Genomic DNA, 24,245 nt, shown 5'->3' with positions numbered 1-24,245 from the left:
GGAAGTGATTAATTACGATACACGATGATCCTTAAAGTAGGAGATAAAATATATAGTATCCATAAGGAATCACTCAAACAAAAGAATGAAACTCCCACACTATAGTTGTCATGACTCAAACCTGCATCCTTGGATGCAATCTTTTACCCTGTAAACCATCCATACTACGGTCGTCAGGGCAATCAAGGGACAATGCTACGTAGAAACAACTTTGTTACAACTCAAATTCTTGTGATATTTTTGAACCCAAATTACCACCTTCTTTTCCGAGTCTCTCTTTCACTTTCACGTATCTTACTTTGTCTTTCACACTTCTCTCTGTCTCTCATCCTCATAAAATTTCGTTCTATCAAGAAATGGGGTCTCCTTTTTTTGAGATTATTGTTGTGCACTTTCTCGTCATCCGTATATTTAATTTCGATAGAGAAGATAAATCACAAATAAAAATTTTACTTCATTGCGTAAGACAAAAAGTCGAACTTATAACCTATTAATACGAATCTCAACTTATCATAACTCAACCATTTGATCTATACTTTAGAAATAATATGACCTCATTTCTTAAAGCATATGGAAGCAATCAAAGTTTGACCTACTCAAATTTGAGGGACAATCTCAATAAATAAAGAAACAAAAACATAATTAAATTGATTAAGAGGTTGTAATTATATTAGGCTTACTTCCCAAGATCCATACTTTCTTCTTCTTCTTTCTTTTAATGCATTAGGCTTACTTCTAAAGACATATTGAAAGACAATTGCAAAATTGGTTCACAGTTATAAATCACGATTTTGTATTTGCAACAGTTTCAAACATGAGTTATCTCTTTTGGCACAACCAGCTAGCAAGTTGGATCAATTTATTGGCCCCAACGATCCCTATACATTATATTCATTCAAAAGAATATCAACTTCTATTTTTCATAATTTTTTTTATTTTCTCCTAAAAAATTATAAAATAAATACTTCTTCAAGGTTTTTCTAATTTTTTTCACCATAATTCATAAAATAAGTTTTTAAAAATATTAAAAAAAAAAAATTTTACCCCTGGCTTCACCTCACGAGTTGGGTGCGTATGTTGCGCGTGGGATCCGCTCACGTGATGTATGCACCTTGTTTTATCCAGCAGTTACTTCACTGTCGGTGACCTGGAATCTCCTTCGATGGCCGATCTTTTGCCACCTCTTTGAAGTACGCCTCAAGTCAGTCTTAATGCCACCCTTATTTGCCTGAAATCTTCACTAAAAATGCCCCAAATTGGCCATTTATAAACTGGCTCCGACGACCCTACCCGATTTACCGGCGACCTTTGAAACCCATTTAAACTACCATGAAAACACTCTAAAATTTTCAAAATTGATCATCTTGACACATGAACGAAAACCCTCTATCCAATCCCTCAAACACACTCCCAAACTCGAGTAATTTGTGTGCTAAATTTTGACCAAAACCCTTGCTATTTATAGGCAATATCTGGCCGTCATTTGGCCAATCATCGATTATTACTTCATCCACAAGCTTCCTAGGCCCATGTTTGGCTATACCCTACAAAGATCCGGTCGTCCCATCGCCATATTTTGGCTCCACGTGCAGCGGCAGGTCAACCATGCTGTTGTGTTCACACTGCAAATTTCAAAAATTACACTATCATCCCAAGCTTCTTTTAAATGCCATTTTGGTTAAAGTCCATGAGTTTTCCAACAATCCCATTAAGACTCATAAGTACTAAACCTTTTATCTCACCCCTGAAGATTAAAAAAAACCATATTTTCGACCTCCCTCGACAAGATTAAGAAATTACACTTAGGGTCGAATATATGTTTTGATTATAAATCCATTTGTTTTATTGTGAAACCACTTGAGAGTTGTTCTTTATGCAAAATATGAAGTTTCTCAGGATTCCGTTAACTTCTCGAAAATCCATCACCATTATTCAATCTCTGAGGCTATAGCTTAGCTGTATCGGGAACTGTCTCTATTCCGATTTCTTTCAATGCCATAAATCTCATCTCAAGACACTCGTCAATGAGATATCTTTTTTCTAAGATATTCATGTTTTGAGATATTCCCTTCAATTGATTTGACAATTAATTAACTATCTTTTAAAATCAATTTCCAATTATTTGAATTTGCTCAACACTAGGAAATATGGGATATTAGAACCCCTATTTGCCCATCTCCTCATAGTTGTCTTTGTGATATAACAGTGTGTATATATATATATAACAACAATATATATTATATTAATATATTTTTTAATTAATTTTAACAAATATATATAACAATAATTTATAATTAACTCTATTAAAAATAAGTATTTGATGATTTTTTTGTTCATTTAATAACATATTTATTTTTATCTTTTTTGTCACATTCTAATAATTTATTAACTCTTTCAAATCAAATGCATAATTATTAATTAATAATTTTAATTAATAATTTAAGAGTACATTTACTCAAACATATTATAACTTAAACGTTTTAAATAAATTAAATACTATCCCACTCAAAAGTAAAAAAAAAAAAAAAGCCTAGCCAAACAGGCCCTAGAGTGTGTACGTGTGCTATATTTATTGCTCTTCGTTCCGATCGAAAGCCATTCACGAGTCCGAAAGCATCAATCATCAAATTATATAAGCAGAGTGAAAGAGAGGAATATATATATATATACATATATACAGATGGCTGTGGAAGAAGGGCTAACAGTAAGGAGTACTGATGATGATCATGGTCTTCATCATCATGAGTATACAAGAGATGGAACTGTGGATCTCAAAGGAAACCCTGCCCTCAGATCTAGCCGAGGCGGATGGAGGGCATGCTCCTTCGTAGTTGGTGCGTACCCCTCTCTCTCTCTCTCTCTCTCTGTGCAGTAATGGCTCCACATTTGTTGAAAAGCCTCTCAATGGTCTTCTTCTTCTTCATTGAGATTCTCTTTCCTGGGTAATTCTGATTATTCGATCAACTGTCATATATTTATATATTCTAAGGATGGGTTTATTAAAATTAGCACCTAAGATTGAAGTAATTTTTAAATTAAAATATTAAATAATCAAAATAAGACTCAAATTTATTTCAAGATTTATGTGAAATTATTTGTTAAATTTTTTAAAATATATTGAGAAGTATACTTGTTTGAGATGGGCATATGGGTTTTATATAAATTTATTCGTAAATTTTTAGATAAATTTATTTATAAAATTTTAAATAAGAAGTGATGTGATTTTTTTTAGTGAGTTGATAAATAAATTTAATAAATATAATTTAAAATATTTTTTATTTTTTTTTATCTATATTATAATTAACAAATACTGTCTCGGGTATATTCACGTTTTAAAAATCACAGTAATAGGTACGTAATTATGAAGGGTTCATCATATTTTCGTCCAAGTTTTCTCTTGGCAGCAGAATTTAAAGTAATTTAATACGCAATTAGTGATAATCTCATACATGCATGCATATATGTTGCGAAATTAATTAATGTGAGTTAAATTTATATTTTTATTTTTTTACTTTCATATTTTTTATATAATTATTTAAAATTTTATTATTTTAATTATATTCTTGAATCTAATTTTAGAGTTAATTTAATTTTTATATTTTATTTTTTTATGATAATTTAATTTTTTTGTTATTTTAATTATATTTTTAAATTAATTTAATTTTTATATAATTATGTATAAAAAAGAGTAAAGTAAAATAATAAATTATACATTATATTTTACGTTAAAATATAAAAATTTAATTAATTTAAAAATATAAATTTAAAAACGTAATTAAAATAATAAAAATTTATAATTGTCTAAGATAAAAGATGTTAAATTGATTTGAAAAGTTCAAGCTGCCGGTGACCACCCATACGTTCAGCTTTATTTACACCCGTCTCCTGCTACTCACCTACGTCCAAAACCTCTCTCCCTCTCTCTCTCTCTCTCCAACCACCAAGCAAATTTCGCCACGTGTCTCGTCACATCTTCACACGTTCGGGATTCCTTTCAGGGACAGCTGCCTACCATCCACCGACACATTACTTTATTCACTGTCCCATCGTACGGCTAACAACGACTCGTCTTTATTTCTGATCGACTCAAATAATTAATACAAAAAATATAATTTGAGCATATTTTTTTATAATACTTATACATTATTATTATATATCAATTTGATACAAATTATAATATATTAATATGTTAGTGTCATCAAAATTATTATAATTTTGTCTTCAAATAATATTTTCATAATTAACATGAATGTATCATGTATGAACGCCTAATATTATTTTGTGAGTTTGAATAGTAAATTTGTTTGGTTAAATTTATATTTTTATTTATGTATTTTTATTTTTTTATAATCATTTGAATTTTTTGTTATTTTAATTATATCTTTAAGTTTAATTTTTAATCAATTTAATTTTTTATATTTTGATATTATTTTCGATGATAATTTAATTTTTTTATTATGTTTATTATTTTTCTATATTTATATTTTTAAATTAATTTTATTTTCATATATAAATAAAATAATAAAATACACATTACTATAAAAATTAAATTAATTTAAAAATATAAATTTGATCAAGAGTCGTGAGGGCTCGACGTGCCTACTGAGCCCTAACGAAAAGAGGGTAAAAAGACGATTGCCCCCGCCGCTGCCCTTGCCCCTACTCTGTCGTCCCCCCTGCCATTGCCGTCATCTCGCCTCTTTTTCGTCACTTTTTTGCCATCGTCGTCTCGTCTCGCCAACAGTCGATACAACAACTATTGATGAGATAAGGCGACGAAGACGAGGTGATGACAGCGAGACAAGGGGTGGCCATGGCACAAGCAACGACAGAGCAGGAGCTGCGCAAATCCATGAAAAGAGAAAGAAGAGAGCAAGGTATGGGGGCAATATCATTTTTTTTTTTCCTTCTTTCGATAACACAATCGGTAAACTGGTCGGCCTTTCTAGAATTTTCCTTTGATCAAGGTTTGCAGTGTACGAGGTATTCGAGCGTATGGCCTACCATGGGATCTCGTCCAACTTGATACTCTACTTGACAAAGAGGCTCCACCAGGGCACTGTGGCCTCCGCCAAGAACGTCACCAACTGGGTCGGCACCGTCTGGATCACCCCCATCTTTGGCGCCTACGTAGCGGACGCGTGGCTGGGTCGTTACTGGACGTTCCTGATAGCCTCCGCCATTTATCTCTCGGTGCGCTCTACTACACCCAATCATCCTCTCCTTCGCTTCCAAGTTCCAACCAACCGATTAGAACACACTCAGACCTTGTTATTGTTGGTTACAGGGAATGTCACTGCTAACACTGGCAGTTTCAGTTCCCGGACTACGACCTCCGACCTGCTCGGACCCTGATCCGACCCGCTGCCGGAAGGCCTCGACTCTTCAACTCGCGGTGTTCTACGGCGCACTCTACACCTTAGCCATCGGCACCGGCGGCACGAAGCCCAACATCTCCACCATCGGAGCGGACCAGTTCGATGACTTCGAGGCCAAGGAGAAGGCCCAGAAGCTCTCCTTCTTCAACTGGTGGATGTTCAGCATCTTCTTTGGTACTCTCTTCGCCAACACCATCCTGGTTTACATACAGGACAACGTGGGCTGGGCTCTGGGCTATGGGCTTCCAACTTTGGGCCTTGCCGTGTCCATTCTGATCTTTTTGGCGGGCACCCCTTATTACAGGCACAGAGTGCCCACTGGGAGTCCATTCACAAGAATGGCTAAGGTTATAGTGGCTGCCCTGAGGAAGTGGCGGCTACCCATTCCAAGCGATCCTAAAGAGCTGTATGAGTTTGATTTGGAGAAGTACACCCAGAAGAGCAAGTTTCGGTCCTTTCGGATTGATCCCACACGCACCTTGAGGTTTGCTTCTACCCATCTTTAATTAATTTATTCAAAATGGTCTAGTTCATTTTTTATTATAATAAATGAATGAATTAAATGTTAATTAAAATAGTTTATAATTAAAAATATCAGACAATCAAGAAATAAATTTGGTAGAAGTTTAGATATGATATGAATTGCAAGAGTCTTGTAAAAATATAAGATAACAGACATTTATTAGTAATGAATTAGAATTAGTTTAACAGATCCCATAGCAAAATAAAAACTTGATATGTCTGTGGTATATGATGTTTGGATTTACCTATGCAGGTTCCTGAACAAAGCTTGTGTGAAGGCAGGCCCATCTACACCATGGATGCTATGCCCAGTTACCCAAGTGGAGGAAACCAAACAGATGCTGAGAATGATACCCATCTTGATTGCCACATTTGTTCCCAGCACAATGGTTGCACAGATCAACACCCTTTTTGTAAAACAAGGCACTACTCTAGACAGAAAGCTTGCTGGATTCAGTATTCCTCCAGCCAGCCTAGCAGGATTTGTGACAATCTCCTTGCTTATCAGTATAGTTATCTATGATCTCTACTTTGTGAAAATTATGAGGAAATGGACGAAGAACCCTAGAGGCATCACTCTCCTGCAAAGAATGGGAATAGGGTTGGTTCTCCATATTGTTATTATGCTAATCGCGTCGCTAACCGAAAGGTTTAGGCTAGGTGTTGCCAGGGACCATGGCCTAATTGAAAATGGAGAGCAAGTTCCTTTAACTATATTCATCTTGCTGCCTCAGTTTGTGCTCATGGGAACAGCTGATGCATTTCTGGAGGTGGCGAAGATCGAGTTTTTCTATGACCAGGCGCCTGAAAACATGAAGAGCCTGGGGACATCTTACTCCATGACTAGTCTGGGGATCGGGAACTTCTTGAGCAGCTTCCTTCTCTCGACAGTTGCTCGTATCACCATGGAGCATGGCCACCATGGCTGGATTCTCAACAACCTCAATGCCTCTCATCTGGACTATTACTATGCGTTTTTCGCGGTACTAAACTTGTTGAACTTCATTTTCTTCTCGATCGTGACTAGGATTTATGTATACAAGGCTGAAGTTTCAGATTCAATGGAGATTCTTAGACGAGGATCGGATAGCATTTGAATGCAAATTAATTAGCTACTAATATGGGTTCCAGCTTTAATGTTTGATGATCTTTAGATGATGCTAATTCAATGCATGGTTGAGTGGATGACGTATATATATATATATATATATGCCACCTTGTACTATATATCTTCTAGATTTTTTCTACTTTTTGCAGTTAATGTTTAGAATACTATTCTTCAACCAAACTAACCTAACCACTTAAAAAATTACAATAGCTCAAGAACATATATAGTAAGTAGATGTACATAAAACAGAGAAATTAACAAAGGGAAGAGCAAAAAATCCATTTGCATATGCCCACCTGTAAGTCGTACTAAATCTCCTAGTGCTGCAAAGAACAAGGAGCTAGCAACATAAGTACAATTCTCTCTCAGCCCCCAACAATTTGTTCATATTACAGCAATCGGTTAGTTTTCTGACTTCTTACATAAATTCCATTCCATTGCAATTCTGATACAATGCATCTCCTGCAAGTACCTTCACATGATCTGAATCCAATCTCAGATTTCGATACAAAAAAGTAAAAAAGATGAGCCTGCATCCTTTTTGCTTCTACTGTACACATCATCTTCGTTCTTCATCACCTCCTCTTCGCTAACTGGAATGCCTTCTTCAAGAAGTCATTCGCTGCCCGATCATTCCTGTGGCACAACACTCTCAATATGGTATTTGGATCCAATCTATGCCATCTGCCGGTTGTTGGAGGCATCGGCAGCTTCTTCCCTGTGCCCATAATCCCTATTCCACTTGCTTCACAAGCCACAATGCTGAAATCCTCCACAAGATGTTCAGTGCGCTGCCCCATTAATGCCACCACCCCTTCCACCGTTTCACCCTCCCTCTCCACCACATCCTCAGATATCAAACCTTCCCCGCAAGCGCAAAAAACCCGCTTCAAACTGTCGAAGTCCTCCTCAATCATATCATGGTCCTCCCTCAAAAAGGTGCGGGAGCTTCCTCCTGCAAGTAGAACCATGAGAAAGGCCTCAAAAGTGGCTCTCATAACCTCTTTTAATGCTAATGGCTGAGCCCTCTCGGTGACAATGGTACAAAGCAGTGTGAGATTCTGCTTGAGAATCCTCAAGGCCGGTCTTATACGCGAATTCACTACATCACCAACGTATAAACTGTCATAGAATACATAGCTCGAGTCTAGGAAGATGAGCCTGTACGCTGCAACTTCTGAGACACGTTGGATGGCAGCTTGAATGCCCAAGCAGGCTTTCTCAAAGTAACAGGAGGAAAAGCCATGATGTCTGTGCTTGTGGTGGTTTTTCGGGGAGGGAACGATTCGAGGGGAAAGTGATAGGGTTTTGTCGAGGGATTGAATTTGGGAAAGAAGATAATGCAAGGTGTTGAGCCGGATGAAGAGTCGTTGTGTCCCCCGGCTAGTCGAAGGCCGGGGATGCTGGCCTTCGTTTGAGCCACCTTGTAGATGTGTCTCGTGTGCTCTAACACTGCAGTGGCTGGCCTTTCTCCATAGTTTAAAGATCTTCGAGCCACTGCTGCATCGCGTTAATGGAGGCAGATTTGGAACATAACTCTGTTTTGATCCTGCAGAGCGAAACAAGGATTTTAGAACCCATCAGTTTTCATCTTCTTTTTGAGAAGCAACATTTAGAAGAGTTGATCCTCACCGCATGATGCAACAAAAGTAGCAAACTCCCCAAAGATATTCTCCAAGCCATCAGCAAGATCATGAGCTAGATCTTCAGAAATGCCTAATGGAATCTCGAAGAAGTCATCCACAGTATGCTTGGCAATTAGCATTAGCTCTACAGCTGAATGTGCGTATGGTTCGCCTTTGGATCTCGCACTCCATGACTGCAAAACAAATTTCAAGAATTAGAAATCGTATGCTAAGATCAAAAGATGCAGATAAACAATTAACAGAGATACATACTTCAGTTTCCTTAGCTCTTTGAAGGAAGACTTTCCCTTTCTTCAACCTCTCATGCATCCATTGTTTCAAGAAGTTCGATATGATTGAATCAACCTCATATGGAACCATCTCTCTCACAGTGCCTTTTCCACCATCTTCACAGTCAGCCGAATCTTCAACCACCATTTGAACTAGCACCTTTTCTAGCTTTCCGGCTCTATGCAAGACATTGATCGCCTCGGCTGAGAGCAAGGAAACCCCGGCCATAAATTGCTTCAGCAAGGTACCATAGCAAGTGTGCAGCGTCATAGCTGCAACCCCGGCTGGAATTGGGTGCCATTTCTTGAGCACAGGACTGAAGATTAGCTTTTCCTTCAAGGCTAACTCTTCAGTCTCTTTGGCTAACTTGATGAGGGTTTCAGCCACCTCTGGTACCACTTCAAGAGTAGTATCATCGAACTTCTCATTCTCCAGCAACTATGTCACAACATTGACACAAAAACAAAGAAAGAACAGATATAGATCTATTAGTTTCATAACAAAACATGGGCAAGGGAACTTTTTCTTGTCCCTACGTGCAAATAATTATGCAGGTTCTCATATATATATATATATATATATTTTAAAGGCTTGTAAGCAAACCTTGGCAAATTCATATTTGAGAGAAGATCTGATATATCGATCCACTCTGTTCCTAGTTGAATCCGTGGCTGAGACAACGTCCACTTTCTGTTGCTGATCAGCAGCCGGAAACCCGATGGCATCATCTTCTAGAATCTTGTTGATGGAGAATACCAGAGGAAGAAGGCTCTCCATCAAGCCAGCCGGTGCCCGATCAAAGGCGCCGTGGTAGCAGAACAATCTCCTTTCCGCCCACTTCTTCATCGAGTTCAAAGCCGCCGACATCATCTTCACATACACAAGCTCTCTGTCTGCCCTCTTGGCGTCCGCCGCCACCTCCTTCAGCATGGCCAGCGCCCCGCCGAGAAGCTCCGGCTCCACCTCACCTGTGACCACGAACTGCTGGAACAAAACCCATGTAAAGCAGAGGTTGTGGATGGAGCGATTGATCCCGAGCGTCAACCAAGTCTTCTTCATGAGCTCGAGGAGCTCGTCCACCTCGTCGAGGATGAGGGTGTCGTCCTTGAGGTCGAAGATGGAATGGAGGAGGGCGGTGTAGATGTGGACGTTGAGGGGGTAGCCGTCGGCCCAGTGGCAGACGTCGTCAGGGGAGCCTTCGGAGCTGCGCCAGGCGAGGGAGACGACGCAATTGCAGAGGGCGCGCATGGACTCGGAGTTCTTGGCGACGTCGACGGCTTTGGCGTCGGCGGAGCGGATAATGTCTTGCAGGCGGGCGGCGAAGGGGTTGGAGGGGTCGAGTGGGGCGGAAGGGTGGTGGAGGAGGCCTGCTTGCAAGAGGCTGAGCTGCCGCTTCTGCCAGAAATGGTACTCGCTCGCGTTGTTGAACTCCGCCGGCTTCAGGTGCCGGAGTAGCTCCAGCGGCAGGATTATCGTCTCTGCCCTTCTGTTCATCTGTTTCATATCATACATTAATTAATCAAATCAGAATTCATGCATCTAACAGTTGATTCATCGTAATCCCATATGGCTAAACACAATTAGATGAAAGAATCAGTTTGATTTCAAGAAAGAAACGATAAAGTTTATGATCATATACATCCGCATATATATATATATAATTATTATGCACGTGCAATTAATGCATGTATAAATGAATCATGAATTATAACATACTTGGCCGACAAGGATTCTCATGAGCGTCTTACGAAGCCGGTTATCGCTGGGCTCCGTCACCCTCATCTGCTGCCTCATGATCTCCGCCGATGTCATGGGCAGCCGGACCCTGGACCGACCCGCCACGGGGCTGTTGCAGCCCGACCCGATCGAGCTGGCCCTCCGCGACTGAAACTTCCCCAACATCTTCAAACCCAGCGCCTTCTTGATCCTGCTCGTCACGGCCATCCCCACCCCGTTCACCTTCCCCGGCGACGCCGGCTCTCCCCCCTCCGTCGCCGGGTGGATCATCGAGTGCCTCCCCCCGCCGAAGCCCGGGGACGACCGGCACGCCGTGAAGAATACCTCGTAGGCTGTCTCCCGGAGGTCGTCGTCGTCGATGCCGTCGAGGCGGCCGAAGGGCCATACGAGGTCAGAAACCTCGACGGTGTTGGACGCGGGTTGAAACTCACGGCGGGCCTGGTGACCCATGATTGGCGAAGGGATGTCAGGTTCGGGCGCTAGGAATTGGTTTATCGCAGTCTGGTTTCCGGCCGAGGAATGAGAAGACGAGCATCTTTAGAAGAATTTGAGAGAGAGAGAGAGAGAGAAGGAAGTTAGAGTTGCTGATGTTGGCAATGACAGCAATCGAGGAGAGAGAGAGAGAGAGAGAGGGTTTGCGAAGAAAACGAGAAAGAAATGGTCATTGGATTTTATTAGCCTTCCGTATATTTCTCATACTTTTCAAGGAAAAGCTTCCCTTCGTTTAATTAATTAATTAATAAATTATGAATGAATAAATTAATCTCGGCATTGGTCCCAACTCCAAGAGACTGCCAAGGCAGTTTGGGCTCCCGTCTTGTCCACTTAGCTGACTACGTATTGGGCCTGGTCCAGCCCACTACCATATGGGTCCCCCACAGTTATTTTGCTTAGCAACCCAAGAGCAAACCCAAGCCCGTAGTGGCTTCATTTTCATTCCCCGCTACCTACCTATGACGCACGAAATCGTCTCGGGTGTCATTTTGATATTTTTAAAATATTTTTTGTATTAAAAATTTGAAACATTAAAAAATATTTTTAAATCATTTTTATAATTTTAAAAAATATTAAAAAATATCTATACAGACAAAATTTCCCTATGTTATACAATATAAAATATAAGAGAAGTCCTTTTATTTTTTATTTACATAGTTTTCCAACATTTTTGTTTCTAAATTTTTTTTAACAAAAAAATATTTTCCTATTTCTATTTTGGATGGCATCTAATTGCCGGTTTGGGTTGGGTGCAACCTAATCTGCCACCCCATCGCACGATTGATTTTTAGGGCAAGTGAAGAGTATGCGAATAAACCAACCAAAATCTTGTGGCTAGAGATTGACTGCGTGGCTCGGCAGAAAAAGCAACCCATCTTTGGGAAAGGTGCCAATAAAATCGGGTCGTGTTCCAGCAGCCCACATGGACGAATAATATTGATTTTTAATGCTATTTATTTGGTATGACCCTCCTTACTTCTATCCTATGAGAAGAGGGAAATTGCACGTTAACTTTTAATCTTTATATAACAGGACTATCGAATTCACGATTTATTAAATTGACATTAATAAATTACTTATTCGTTTGTTTGATTTAAATAATTTTTAATGTTATTTATTTATCATCATGTACAAATTCATACCAAACTAAGTTTAATGCTATTCACGATTCAACAGTTGAATTGGGATTGAAGTGTCTGTCTGGTCTACTTCATGCATCCATCAACAAAGATAAAAGAGTTCGTAATTCAAAATTCCGGAATATATTTCATACTTCATATCAATTCTCTAGCTTTTGGTACTTTTCTACAATTATAAGAGAATCCACGAAACTTACCCTCATTTGTGGGTCAACATTTCCAATATTTGTATATGTATATTTGCGCATATATATGTGTATATATGTGTGTGCGCTCTCTCTCTCTCTCCAATTCTACCACAACAAGAAGCTGAGGAGATGCAGAGATAAAAATGGTTGGGTCTCTCTCTCCCTATCCCCCTTCACCCCCCCTCTCCCTCCCTCTCTCTCTCTCTCTCAAGCATTATATATATATGTATGAAATATCTGTACTCTGTGCAATGTTTGAAAACTCGACTTGATTTTGGAGAACCGAGGCAATGACGATGAGATGCCACCAACTACTCCAATTCTAGCTAGCTTCTATTGAATCAAACAATTTCTTTTTCTCTTTTTCTCCTTTTCTCGTATTCTGAATGAATGAGATAGTGTTCCAGTAATTGTTAATAACGATGGGCGAGTTACTGTAGCACGTACAGCACAGTAGTAAATCTTGAGCTGTTGTTTATACAAGGGCAGGTTTTGGGGGCCGGCCGGTGAGTAATTAATCTGACCAATAATTATGTCGAGGAGGAGGATGAGAGTGGCGGTGGTGGGGGCAGGGATCAGCGGGCTGGCGGCGGCGGCGGCTGTAGCGGCCAAGGGCGGCTCGGAGGTGGAGGTGGTGCTGTACGAGAAGGAGGACTACTTGGGTGGCCATGCCAGGACGGTGGCCGTCGACGGCGTTGATTTGGACCTCGGCTTCATGGTCTTCAACCGAGTAAGTGTTCTGCAATGCTCTATGCTCTCCTCCACACCACACGATTCAAAACACAATCTAAAATCCAAAGAGCCCAGTGATATTTTATATCAGTTTTTATTTATTTATATTAACAAATTTTAAATACTATTTATTTAATATGTTTCTAGAATGTCTTATTAAGGTAATATATTTTTATAATTACTGTTTATAAAGAGGATTGATTGGCCATACCCACCCCAAACAAACATCACGTGCAGGACCCATGTGGGGTGGTTGGAATGCAGGACCATGAAGTCCACATCTGTTGTCCCTTTCCGTTCTCTCTTTGGTTGTCTCCTTAATTAGATGATGTCATTTAATCAAATTAATACACATCATCATTAAATAATAATATATATTAATTAATAACGATAAAATTTTTAATATTTTTAATAAAGAAATGAATATTAATTTTTTTTTATCATCATTAATATACATACATTATTATTTGATGATATATATTAATTTGATAAAATAATATAATTTAATTAAAAAAACAGTCAAGAAAACAAGGTCTCAGCTCTGTATAATCATAGACCTTATGCTTGGTTAGTTGATGGGTTAATTCCTCTATGCTTTGACCTTTGAGCCATTTTTATGGGTATTATTATTAGTGTGGGGTTATCTTCATACTTCAAGCCTCTTGTGATTTATTTTTTGAAGCTAGCTCAATAGTTTAAATTTAAGTACACTTATTTACTGTGTATACTTTGTGAGATGTCACGCATCATTATTAAAAAAAAAATAAAAAACTATATATTGATGATCAACACTTAAAACGAGAAAAATGGCTATAATTTAATAAAAATATTATTTAGACAATCAAATAATATTTGGTGTAACACTGTTATACTAGTATATAATATTGTGTCTAGTTAATATAAATACATAATATATTAAAATAATAGTGTCACGTTATTTGTCACTCTTGAATATATATTGAAGTTACATTTTTACTAATTTAATTTTTGAATTCTTAATTTATGATGCATGAAAACGTCTCACGAGCGTCATTTTACCGTCTCCAAAATATTTATGTTTCTGAAATACTAAAAAGCAAAAAAAATATTTTTAAACTTTTTATAATTTCGAAAAAGTTCCAAGATCATTTCATAAGACTAGAAAAAATATCATAAACATGTTTTTAATTTGGAAACACGTTTTCATTTACAAAGAGATTATTTTGTCTCTAATCAGATTAGAGATAAAACTGTTTTCTTCTTTAACTTAAAATTTTTAATTTTTTCTAGAGTTTATTTTTGAAATTTGTTTAAATGTATTATAGAATTTATGTTTATTTTTGGATTGAATAACTATTTTTTATAAATTATATTTAAAAAAAACTCTTATATTTTTTTATTTACTCGTTTCTCTCACATTTTCATTTTCTATTTTTAAAAAAAATACTGTTTTTCAATTTATATTTCATATCATATCGTATTCTTTTTCTTGTCTCCGTACAACTTAATTTTAAATTATTTCGATGATTATTTCTAATTATTTATCATCAATATCAAATAATTATCTAGATTTTACCTCGAGATACACAAAGATTCACTCGATTGTTGTTAGAACTAGAAAGCATATCATCCATTTGATTATTGTTGCATGATTAGTGGGTTGGGATGTCATCAACTTAATAATTTAACACCACAAGTTCTTCGTTATAATACTGTGTGAAAGTGTTGTTTGATTAAACTTATCCATTAAGAACAGATAATAGAAGAAAAAAGATATTAATTATGGTAGTTGGACGCAATTAACAAGTATTTTAGTTTTAATTATAATTGTTTTATCTTTTAAATTTGGCTAAATAACATAAATGATCACTATTAAGATATAAAAAGGCTACTAAACTTCAATTTGAAACTAAAAGATTATTAAATTTCAATTCAATATACAATTTCATATTTACTACCAATTAAAAGAGATTAACAAGAATCATGTTTGTTGACGTATCTAATAATGTGGTGGATAGCTAAACAACACAAAAATGATCACTAAATTTTGCACAAAAGTAAAAAAAAAAAAAAATCACCAAACTTTGCACTAAAGTATAAAAATGTTAGTATTTCGGTAGCCTTTTTTAACAACAATTAGTGTTAGTTATGGAATTATATACTAAATTGAAGTTTAGCGATTATTTATGTTATTTAGCCTTTAAATTGAGATTTGAATCCTAAACCTTACACATGGGCCATATGCATTACCCAGGACTTTATAATTGAATGAATGAGACAATTGTAGTGACCTAACCTTTTTAAGAATCCTATCTAAGGTAGATTCTTCATTTTCTTTCTTATTTTGATATGAAAAATGAGAATATGATAACAGCCATCACATATCTTAATCTTATTAAATAGAGTTGATCATTATGTATCGTGTCGCGTGGTAAAATAATTAAGCAAATATTGCACACTTGGACAGGTAACATATCCAAATATGATGGAACTTTTTGAAAGTCTTGGAGTGGATATGGAAGTTTCTGATATGTCATTCTCAGTGAGCCTAGACAAAGGCCAGGGCTGTGAGTGGGGCAGCCGAAATGGCTTGTCAGGCTTGTTTGCACAGAAGAAGAATGTGCTGAATCCCTACTTTTGGCAAATGATTAGAGAAATCATCAAGTTCAAGGAGGATGTTCTAAGGTAATTGTAACCATGAGAGATAGTTTCTCTATGTGTAAACAACGTTCATTTACTTGATCAGGGCATATGTAGCTTCTCAATGTTGATGAAAAGATTCCTCTTGAATGCGCCTTAAAGCAAGAAGATAATGTGGGTCATGCCCTCTCAGTGTTTGAATAAATGCTAATACGAAACTATGCATTTGCAGCTTGTAAGAATCTTGTTTCAACACCAGTACAATTCTTGAACAAAATCCCATTTTCAGAAAGAAATTGGTTTGTATCTCCCAGCCTAAAACTTATTGTTCCTCATGAATTTTGTCCAAACAAGAACTAGTACTTGCCTGACCACAAGTTTGAAGTATTAGGACACAGGTTCAACTCCAAACTGAAGACATCTATGTGGCCTATAATGAACTAATACTTGCCTGACCAATAAGCTTCTTGCCTAATACTAATTCCTTTTTACTGGGGGGACTTGTTTATCTCAAATTTGATAGCTTTGCAGGTACCTTGAAGATCATGAAAACAACCCGGACATTGATCGTAATGAGACCTTGGGCCATTTCATCAAAATACGGGGTTACTCTGATTTATTTCAAAAAGCTTACCTTGTGAGACTGCATCCTTTCACATGCTAAAGCTTTATAGCAGTTGCATCAATATAATTCTGATTTTAAAGCAATTCAAAATCTGTTAATTTCACAGATTCCAGTATGTGCTTCAATCTGGTCATGTTCTTCAGAAGGAGTAATGAGCTTTTCTGCATATTCCATCCTTTCGTTTTGTCGCAATCACCATTTGCTTCAGGTACGTTGGCCATATCTTCATAGTTGCATCAATAGTTTCTCGTTGGTCTTGTGGTTCATGTAGAATGTTCATTCCATGTTACAGACTGAGGTTTATTTTCTTTTTCCCTCGTGCATTTCAAGTGTTGTTTAAATTTGTACAAACTCTTTCTGCACAGCTCTTTGGCCGGCCTCAGTGGCTCACTGTCAAATGGCGCTCACATAAATATGTCAATAAGGTGAGTTCGATTAGCAAGTTATGAACCTAGTAGCTGCAACTATGCCAAGGTGGTTATGACTGAGAAAGAATATGCTAATTGCTAACTGATGTTAAAAGAATGAACGTACAGGTTAGAGAACAGTTGGTGAGTAGAGGTTGTCAAATAAGAAGCAGTTGTGAGGTTCGATCTGTTTCAACGATTGATGATGGTAACATAATTGTGATTCTACTCTTATTCCTTTACTGTACCCGTCAAGGTTTTATGATGTATTCTAATTGTAAATCTGAAAGGAATTTGAGCAGGTTGCCTCATAACCTGTGAAGATGGTTCACAAGAAACATACAATGGATGCATAATGGCTGTTCATGCTCCAGATGCTTTGAAAATGTTGGGAAAACAAGCAACACATGATGAAATGAGAATACTTGGTGCTTTCCAATATGTCTATAGGTACTGTCCTTACTTTTGCTGTCGATATTACTTTTTTACTAGAAATATGTTCAGCTTGCAGATTAAAATCAATTTCCAAGGATACATTTTCCATACATCTTTTTTGTGTCTTTCTGTTTTTATGATGAACCATGCAGAATTAGTTTTTGCTTAGTTCATGTATTTGCTTTGATGACGACAAAGAGCAGAATATTTAGGAGAAGTAAAAGGCAGAGATAAGTATTAACAGTATAAACAACCTTGTATAAGTTTGTAGATCCTTTGATACCAATCCTTTACATGATGAAGATTTGTTTCTTTTCTTTTCTAAAACTGATTTTCGAAATCCTTTGATTGATAGAAATCCTTATGTTGTTTAAAGTCAATGGAAATATGAGAAGAACCTTTCTTTCAGTACCATATGCCCCTTTCTTTCAGGTCTCGTTGACCCAAAATTAAGAGCTCCAGCTGATATAGATCGATCTAATCTCTCACTGATGTGGTTATATGTTCTACAATCCTGTGTTTCTCCAGGTGTTTTGTACCATATGTTTGTGGCTTCAGATGCAAATGATCTAAACTTTGTAATTGTGACATGAAAAATAAATTTATTTAGATGTACATGACAAATATGACATGGAAACTTATTGGGTTCTGTGAAGAGAGAGTGCAGAAATTGGTGCAAGTTTTCTCCTCACTATGTCATCTCAAGTGCACAATCATTCTTTGAACTCTTAATGGCAGTGATATTTTCCTTCATCGTGACAAAAATTTAATGCCCCGAAACCCAGCAGCATGGAGCGCATGGAATTTTCTTGGTACTACTGATAGCAAAGTATGTGTGACATACTGGCTTAATGTGCTCCAGGTTAGTATCACATTCTTCTCATGTAACTACACACACTTCTATATATACAAGTAGCACTATTTCGCCTTAGAATGCGATTGGCTGATATGTCACAGAGCAACTAATGTGCACAAATTTAGTCATTACCTAAAAATAAATGAAAAAACAACTTAATTCTCTTTCCAAAACAAAAAAAGGCATACTCTCAAACAATGTAGGGAACACCATTAAATAGGTAAATGGAAACCTGAAAGCACCTAGCATGTTCATCAAGCTTAAAGCCAGAGATAAAGAGTTAAAAGAAGAAAACAAAAGAATCTTTCTAACCCCAATGTAACTTTAACTGTAAAATTCAGCTGGCCAAGTTCTATCTTGGCCATAATAGTTTGACCTACTGTGGGAACAGTTCAGTATGGCAAGTTTTTAGCTAGGTAAAAGGGGTTGATATCAGGGAAATTGCTAAAAACAGATCGTAGGAAGTAAGACAAGGTCAGCATTCGGGGAATGGTATACCCCTGAAATTAGGACAGATAATTAACCGTTTTGATCACATTGCAGAAGTTTTGTCTGCCATATCTAGGTTCCCTCACTCTTGGGACAGTTTTTTCAAACATGAAGTCACCTTCCTCTGAGGCTGCCATCTGAGAGTAGCAACAGCTGGTCCTAATCACAAGACTAGCAAATTACTTACAAGGCGAATCAACCATTTACCCAAAGCATTTAAGCTCTCTGTTATTACTTTAGACTTGTGTAGAAAGCACAAAATGCTAGTCAAAATGTATAGTAAGTGGCCTGATCACAGATGGAGTAAAAACCAACTATTACAAAATTTCAGCTTCCTTAAAATTACATGTAAATTGTTGCATCCCAATACATGAGCCCTTTTCTGGGATTATTATGTTAATTTGTTCCTAGCGCTGCTTCTTAACACGTAGAACCTTGGTGAGACAAAGCTACCTTATCTGGCAACTCTAAATCCACCTTTTGCACCACAACATTCATTGCTAAAATGGTCAACTAGCCATCCAGTCCCATCAGTTGCTGCAGCAAAAGCATCATCTGAGCTCAGCCATATTCAAGGGAAAAGAGGGATATGGTTCTGTGGAGCATACCAGGGTGAGTGTCTTCTGTTCTTTGGTTAGATGACAGACAAAAACCTTTTCTGTGAATTACATGGGATTTCATATTTTGGCGACTGTTGAGAATGCAAACATTCACAATTAAAGCTCAGCTCGCTAGATGCAAAATTGAAATACATGTGTAGCATCTAAGTATAATCTTCGGGAAGAAAGAGGGTAATGGAACTGTGATTTTCGGATTATGGTAGCCAGCCCAAAAAAAATCTTCTACTACAATTACAAAAATGCAATATAAAGAAATTTACTTTATATACACACTTTTTACACTCGGAAAATTTTCAGTAACTATGCTTGTTTTCATTAATATTCCTTAGTAAAAGAACTAAAGCTCCGCATAAGATTACATACTCTCCATTTTGTTTTGAAAGAGATATGAAAGAGATATCATGTTTCGACTCTTTAAATTCTCATTACAATTTTCATTAAACTGTTCTAACTGTATCATATGGTACCATGCCTACCCTTTTATAAAAGATTTGTAGCTTGCATTTGCTCCAGTCAGGTGACTGTAGTTGAATAGCTTTTAGCTTACTGACTCATTTTGTGCATTTTATATTTGGTTTCTGCAGCTTATGGCTTCCATGAGGATGGACTAAAGGTAGGGTTTATTTAATTAAAATGTGCTGATGTTTTCCTTTAGAACAAGCATGTCATAGTTACTTCAAAGGAAATCCAAACACTTAAGTGCTCTTCAAGGCTAATGTGGCTCATCTAGTAGCTGTTTCCTGCATCTCTGTTCCTCCCAAATATGAAGATTTCTCTTGTTGGCATCATAGCTGCTTACAATTAGCTAAATCTTTTCACAGGCTGGCCTAGTTGCTGCACATGGCTTGCTTGGAAAAAGTTGTGTTGTTCTTGAGAACCCCAAACATATGGTACCCTCTTTGCTAGAAACAGGAGCTCGCCTTTTTGTTACGAGATTCCTGGGATACTATATCTCAACTGGTTGTTTAACGTGAGTTCACTCAAAAGAATATCTAATTTCCTTGGCATTAATTTTTGAAGTTTCAAAATTTTCACCCTTGATATTACGTCTTTGGTGTGCATGCATACCTAAGCTCATCATCTTATTTTTTGTCCGTCGTAGTCTCAATGAATGCTTAAGGTGTCTCAGTTTATTAGGAGACAAATATATAGATTGAAGGCTAGAAATTTGAGCATTCCGCCTTGCAAAGAGGGTCTGTTGATGGCACACATACTCAAAAGTTTTCTGCATCTGACATTTATACTTAAAAGATGTTGTGTTCTTGACAGTCTATGATTCCATTCTTTGCTATTCATAATGAAGAAAAAGAATTGCATCATAATTACATGGTAACTGCTGTCTATCATTGATCCTAGGAGCCACATATCGATTTTTTTTTTGTTCAACTCCTTGGTTAATTGGTTTTTCATTTATCCATATACTTCAATCTACCTTCAATGGATAGATGACCCGCTATTCAATATCAATAGGGAACTGTTCTTCTTTCAATTTATTGTGGCAATAATAAAAAAAATTAGACAATGTGTTCCAGAAAGTGATGTTCTTTGTGGTACCGCAGTTTACTGGAGGAAGGAGGAACAATTTTCACCTTTGAAGGAACTTCAGGAAAATGTCTTCTTAAAACTACCCTGAGAGTTCATAATCCCCAGTTTTACTGGAAGGTATGTATTTTTTCAAGCCATTGCAAACTGAAGAAGAGAAAATAAGAGGATAAGATAAAACCGGTAGTTTCGTAAATCATGTATTATGAGGCAAAAAGGGGGAAAAAAACTTATAACCAGATGGAGCAAATCAAGTATGCTTCTGCTGATTAACTTAACCAGATCTCTGTGCTACACATTATTTTTGACAGGTTGCTACACATGCTGACTTAGGCCTAGCAGATGCATATATTAATGGAGATTTTTCTCTGGTTGATAAAAATGAAGGTCTTCAGAACCTATTCATGGTAAGACAATCAGTCTTCGATCAATTTCAAATATCTAGTATCGGCGTTTGTGTTGCTGAACTCTGTTGCAGATTTTTGTTGCCAACAGAGAGTTGAAGACTTCTGTCTCAAAGCTAAATAACAAAAGGTGAAGTTTGTACCATAGACTAGATGAAATAGACTGCTGCTTGCAGCCATTTCCAAGACTTCATTAATTGGTTATGTGTTTGTATTGGCTTTAGGGGTTGGTGGACACCATTGCTTTTCACTTCATGTATTGGATCAGCAAAATATTTCTTTCAGCATGTTTCACGGCAAAATACTCTTACCCAAGCTCGCAGAAACATATCTCGGCACTATGACCTGGTATAACACACTACTAATGTGCTTACTCGATCTATTCCATCAAGTTTATAATAGAGTATCAGTCAGAAAGAGAATTGGAATGCAACAACAAGAAGAATCACATGCCTTAATACCACTAGGTGAAGAAAGAGAATTGGAATCACCTATGTTGAAGCTATACTCTTTCAGAATCCCTGTGCATTTCTCAGAACTTTTAGTTTCTTTCTGTATTACTGCAGCTAATGTGGGCTACACAATACCTAATGCTGACAAATAAATTTGTTCTGTTTTGGGGTTTCTAGAGTAATGATCTGTTTTCGCTTTTCTTGGATGAGACAATGACATATTCCTGTGCAATATTTAAGGTCAGGGACTCCAGTGTTCTGATTGTTTTTCTCCAGAGAAAAGTTCATCTGCTTTATTTGTTCAACTAGCTGATTTACGGTCAGTCTAATTTCTATTTCAAAATTATATAGTCAGACGATGAAGACTTGAGCGTTGCACAAATGAGGAAAATCTCTGTTCTGATTGAGAAAGTGAGTCTTTATGTTTAAAAGGTGGCTTTAGTTCAAGTGTTGGCTGTAACATATTTTGAAACACTCCAATGACTGATTAACAATACAGGCAAGAATCAGCAAGGAGCATGAAGTTCTTGAGATTGGATGTGGATGGGGAAGCTTGGCTATTGAAGTTGTCAGGAGGACTGGATGCAGGTACACCGGCATCACCCTATCCGAGGAGCAGTTGAGATTTGCAGAAATGAAAGTCAAGGAGGCTGGTCTTGAGGTAATTAAACTCTTAACTTTCTACTTGGGATCACTTTACAGCATAGATGTCTACTCTCTGAAGCATATAAAAGTTGCTTAAGCAAATAAGTCCCCTTTTTGTGTAGATGCCAAGATCATCTTCAAACCCCCAACTCTTGCTGATTCTTGGTTACTATGATTCTCATACCATTGTTAATCCTTTCTTGCACCTACCCTTCAAAATACACTAACTATATAACCTCTGGGCTCTATTTTGCCCCTTCACTTGAGAACCTGATTGAGAATGCAAAATCTTTTGCATCTCTCTAGCTGTGCTTCATCAAGTCTATTATACATTCAATTTTTCATTGCCAGGACCACATAAGGTTGCTCCTTTGCGACTACCGCCAATTACCCAAAACACACAAATACGACAGAATCATATCCTGGTGAGTTCCTCCATCTCGAAGTTATCCGGATTGTAGCAAAACCATGCTCACACTTTATTGACAATCATCTGCAGTGAGATGATAGAAGCCGTAGGCCACGAGTACATGAAGGAATTTTTTGGATGTTGTGATTCAGTATTGGCAGAAGATGGGCTTCTTGTTCTACAGGTGAAATACACGTATATATAAGAAGAAAAAGAATTGATAACTGTGTACCATATGTGTTCTGAATTGGAACTCGTGAAGATTTATGAGCAATATTACCTTAACAACTTAAATGGGCATTCGGTGTTTTGCTAACTGTTAAGATGTTGTGGTTAGTTTATATCGATACCAGATGAGCGATATGAGGAGTACAGGCGAAGCTCAGACTTTATAAAAGAATACATTTTCCCCGGGGGATGCCTACCTTCACTCAGCAGATTAACATCAGCAATGGCTGCTTCATCCAGACTCTGGTAATAATTAAAAGTAAAATTAAATATTGGTTCGTATATAATTTATCATCAACTCTCGTTCAAGCTTCATTTTTCGAAAACTTTAATCCATTGCTCGAGTGCAGTGTTGAGCACTTGGAAAACATTGGCCTCCATTACTATCAGACCCTCAGACGTTGGAGGAAGAATTTTCTGAACCAACAGAGGTACCACACCCACAATGCACGATTATCGTCTGTTAAATACACACTGATAAACTTAACAAACACGCTTAGTAACTCTTTTAACTGTTTTCAGCAAAATCGTTGCTCTGGGATTCAATGAGAAGTTCATCCGGACATGGGAGTATTATTTTGATTATTGTGCAGCTGGCTTTAAATCTTGTACGCTTGGAAATTACCAGGTATTACTCTATAGTGGACCAGAATAAATCCCTCCACTACTATTATTGCTTCATACGAATGAAATTGGCTTCAATCTGAATGCAGATCGTGCTCACACGTCCTGGCAATGTCTCAGCATTGGGGAATCCATACAACAATGTGCCTTCTGCCTATGGACTGTCTTAGTCAAATGTGAGGCTTTCGCCTATGATGCGAGCATTGTAACTTTTGGTGGGGAGGGGAAGAAGTGACTTGTGCCTCAGTGACCAAATCCCTATTCATTTTTTACACTTTTTTTTTAAAAAAAAAAATCTTTCATTTCCTGCTTGTTGCCGTCATACGATTCCAGTAAACTGACTCTCAGGTGCAATCAGAACTACCATTAATCTTGGAACCAAAGAGAAGCCCAAAGACCTGACAGCATACTCGAGAGCAACTCAAAATCTAAAAATACAAGTCTAGCAAGTTAGGTTAAAAATGTCACACTCCTAGCAACAAGAAGAAAATGAACGATTTCCAAATCACTCTTCAATGGGTGATTCGTAAAGTTCAAACCACAGAATCGTATCCCTGTAATCCTGGCCATATTTCCAGCCAAGAAAGACTGGACCGGAGGGCACCTCTAACAAAAAGATTAGCAGATTACTAGGCTAGCACATTTCTAAGAAATATAGACACCAAGCAATGGGTT

The 24,245-nt window shown here is 37.4% G+C and overlaps 3 protein-coding genes across 9 annotated transcripts; 2 read left to right on the top strand and 1 right to left on the bottom strand.

The window, feature by feature from the left end:
• The first annotated feature begins 2,590 nt into the window (after positions 1-2,590).
• Positions 2,591-7,064, top strand: LOC127800623 (protein NRT1/ PTR FAMILY 5.2-like). 4 transcript variants are annotated; one of them, XM_052335335.1, is made up of 4 exons: positions 2,591-2,834; positions 4,976-5,193; positions 5,288-5,862; positions 6,154-7,064. In XM_052335335.1, exons 1-4 carry the CDS (start codon positions 2,681-2,683, stop codon positions 6,995-6,997), a joined length of 1,791 nt encoding a protein of 596 aa, XP_052191295.1. In that variant the 5' UTR covers positions 2,591-2,680; the 3' UTR covers positions 6,998-7,064. The 4 variants fall into 4 exon arrangements, with proteins under 4 accessions (XP_052191295.1, XP_052191297.1, XP_052191298.1 ...); XM_052335337.1 differs by having other exon boundaries at positions 2,671-2,834; positions 4,968-5,193; XM_052335338.1 differs by lacking the exon at positions 2,591-2,834 and adding an exon at positions 4,565-4,877 and having other exon boundaries at positions 4,968-5,193.
• Positions 7,065-7,230: 166 nt separating this feature from the next.
• LOC127799194 (protein unc-13 homolog) lies at positions 7,231-12,980 on the bottom strand. 2 transcript variants are annotated; one of them, XM_052332987.1, is made up of 6 exons: positions 12,931-12,980; positions 10,641-11,196; positions 9,528-10,418; positions 8,907-9,362; positions 8,641-8,827; positions 7,231-8,557 (listed from the first exon to the last, which is right to left on the bottom strand). In XM_052332987.1, the coding sequence occupies exons 2-6, from the start codon at positions 11,109-11,111 to the stop codon at positions 7,584-7,586; spliced, it is 2,979 nt and encodes a 992-aa protein (XP_052188947.1). In that variant the 5' UTR covers positions 11,112-11,196; positions 12,931-12,980; the 3' UTR covers positions 7,231-7,583. The 2 variants fall into 2 exon arrangements, with proteins under 2 accessions (XP_052188947.1, XP_052188946.1); XM_052332986.1 differs by lacking the exon at positions 12,931-12,980 and having other exon boundaries at positions 10,641-11,310.
• A 35-nt stretch (positions 12,981-13,015) lies between these two features.
• On the top strand, positions 13,016-23,947 carry LOC127799195 (uncharacterized). Of its 3 annotated transcripts, XM_052332988.1 has the most exons (24): positions 13,016-13,213; positions 15,662-15,879; positions 16,366-16,471; positions 16,566-16,667; positions 16,825-16,884; positions 16,996-17,074; positions 17,169-17,316; positions 18,040-18,163; positions 19,078-19,258; positions 19,851-19,879; positions 20,088-20,236; positions 20,826-20,928; positions 21,120-21,215; positions 21,287-21,342; positions 21,437-21,560; positions 21,842-21,904; positions 22,016-22,075; positions 22,164-22,325; positions 22,661-22,734; positions 22,809-22,902; positions 23,056-23,192; positions 23,297-23,377; positions 23,469-23,574; positions 23,660-23,947. In XM_052332988.1, exons 1-24 carry the CDS (start codon positions 13,016-13,018, stop codon positions 23,738-23,740), a joined length of 2,631 nt encoding a protein of 876 aa, XP_052188948.1. In that variant the 3' UTR covers positions 23,741-23,947. The 3 variants fall into 3 exon arrangements, with proteins under 3 accessions (XP_052188948.1, XP_052188949.1, XP_052188950.1); XM_052332989.1 differs by lacking the exons at positions 13,016-13,213; positions 15,662-15,879; positions 16,366-16,471; positions 16,566-16,667; positions 16,825-16,884 and having other exon boundaries at positions 17,157-17,316; XM_052332990.1 differs by lacking the exons at positions 13,016-13,213; positions 15,662-15,879; positions 16,366-16,471; ... (1 more) ...; positions 16,825-16,884; positions 16,996-17,074 and having other exon boundaries at positions 17,175-17,316; positions 18,090-18,163.
• The last annotated feature ends 298 nt before the right edge of the window (positions 23,948-24,245 follow it).

Source organism: Diospyros lotus, chromosome 4, assembly GCF_014633365.1.
Source record: "Diospyros lotus cultivar Yz01 chromosome 4, ASM1463336v1, whole genome shotgun sequence".
Taxonomy (NCBI): domain Eukaryota; kingdom Viridiplantae; phylum Streptophyta; class Magnoliopsida; order Ericales; family Ebenaceae; genus Diospyros; species Diospyros lotus.
Note: the sequence above shows the minus strand (reverse complement) of the source record. Positions and strands in the feature narration are given on the sequence as shown.

Excerpts from the sequence above, each read along its gene's own strand:
- LOC127800623 (XM_052335335.1), top strand. The coding sequence starts at position 2,681 with ATGGCTGTGGAAGAAGGGCTAACAGTAAGGAGTACTGATGATGATCAT. Across the intron at positions 5,194-5,287 it reads CCTCCGCCATTTATCTCTCG|GGAATGTCACTGCTAACACT; the intron begins GTGCGCTCTACT and ends TGTTGGTTACAG. Across the intron at positions 5,863-6,153 it reads GATCCCACACGCACCTTGAG|GTTCCTGAACAAAGCTTGTG; the intron begins GTTTGCTTCTAC and ends TTACCTATGCAG.
- LOC127799194 (XM_052332987.1), bottom strand. The coding sequence starts at position 11,111 with ATGGGTCACCAGGCCCGCCGTGAGTTTCAACCCGCGTCCAACACCGTC. Across the intron at positions 9,363-9,527 it reads TCAAATATGAATTTGCCAAG|TTGCTGGAGAATGAGAAGTT; the intron begins GTTTGCTTACAA and ends GTTGTGACATAG. Across the intron at positions 8,558-8,640 it reads TACTTTTGTTGCATCATGCG|GATCAAAACAGAGTTATGTT; the intron begins GTGAGGATCAAC and ends TTCGCTCTGCAG.
- LOC127799195 (XM_052332988.1), top strand. The coding sequence starts at position 13,016 with ATGTCGAGGAGGAGGATGAGAGTGGCGGTGGTGGGGGCAGGGATCAGC. Across the intron at positions 18,164-19,077 it reads ACTGGCTTAATGTGCTCCAG|AACCTTGGTGAGACAAAGCT; the intron begins GTTAGTATCACA and ends CTTAACACGTAG. Across the intron at positions 19,880-20,087 it reads TCCATGAGGATGGACTAAAG|GCTGGCCTAGTTGCTGCACA; the intron begins GTAGGGTTTATT and ends ATCTTTTCACAG.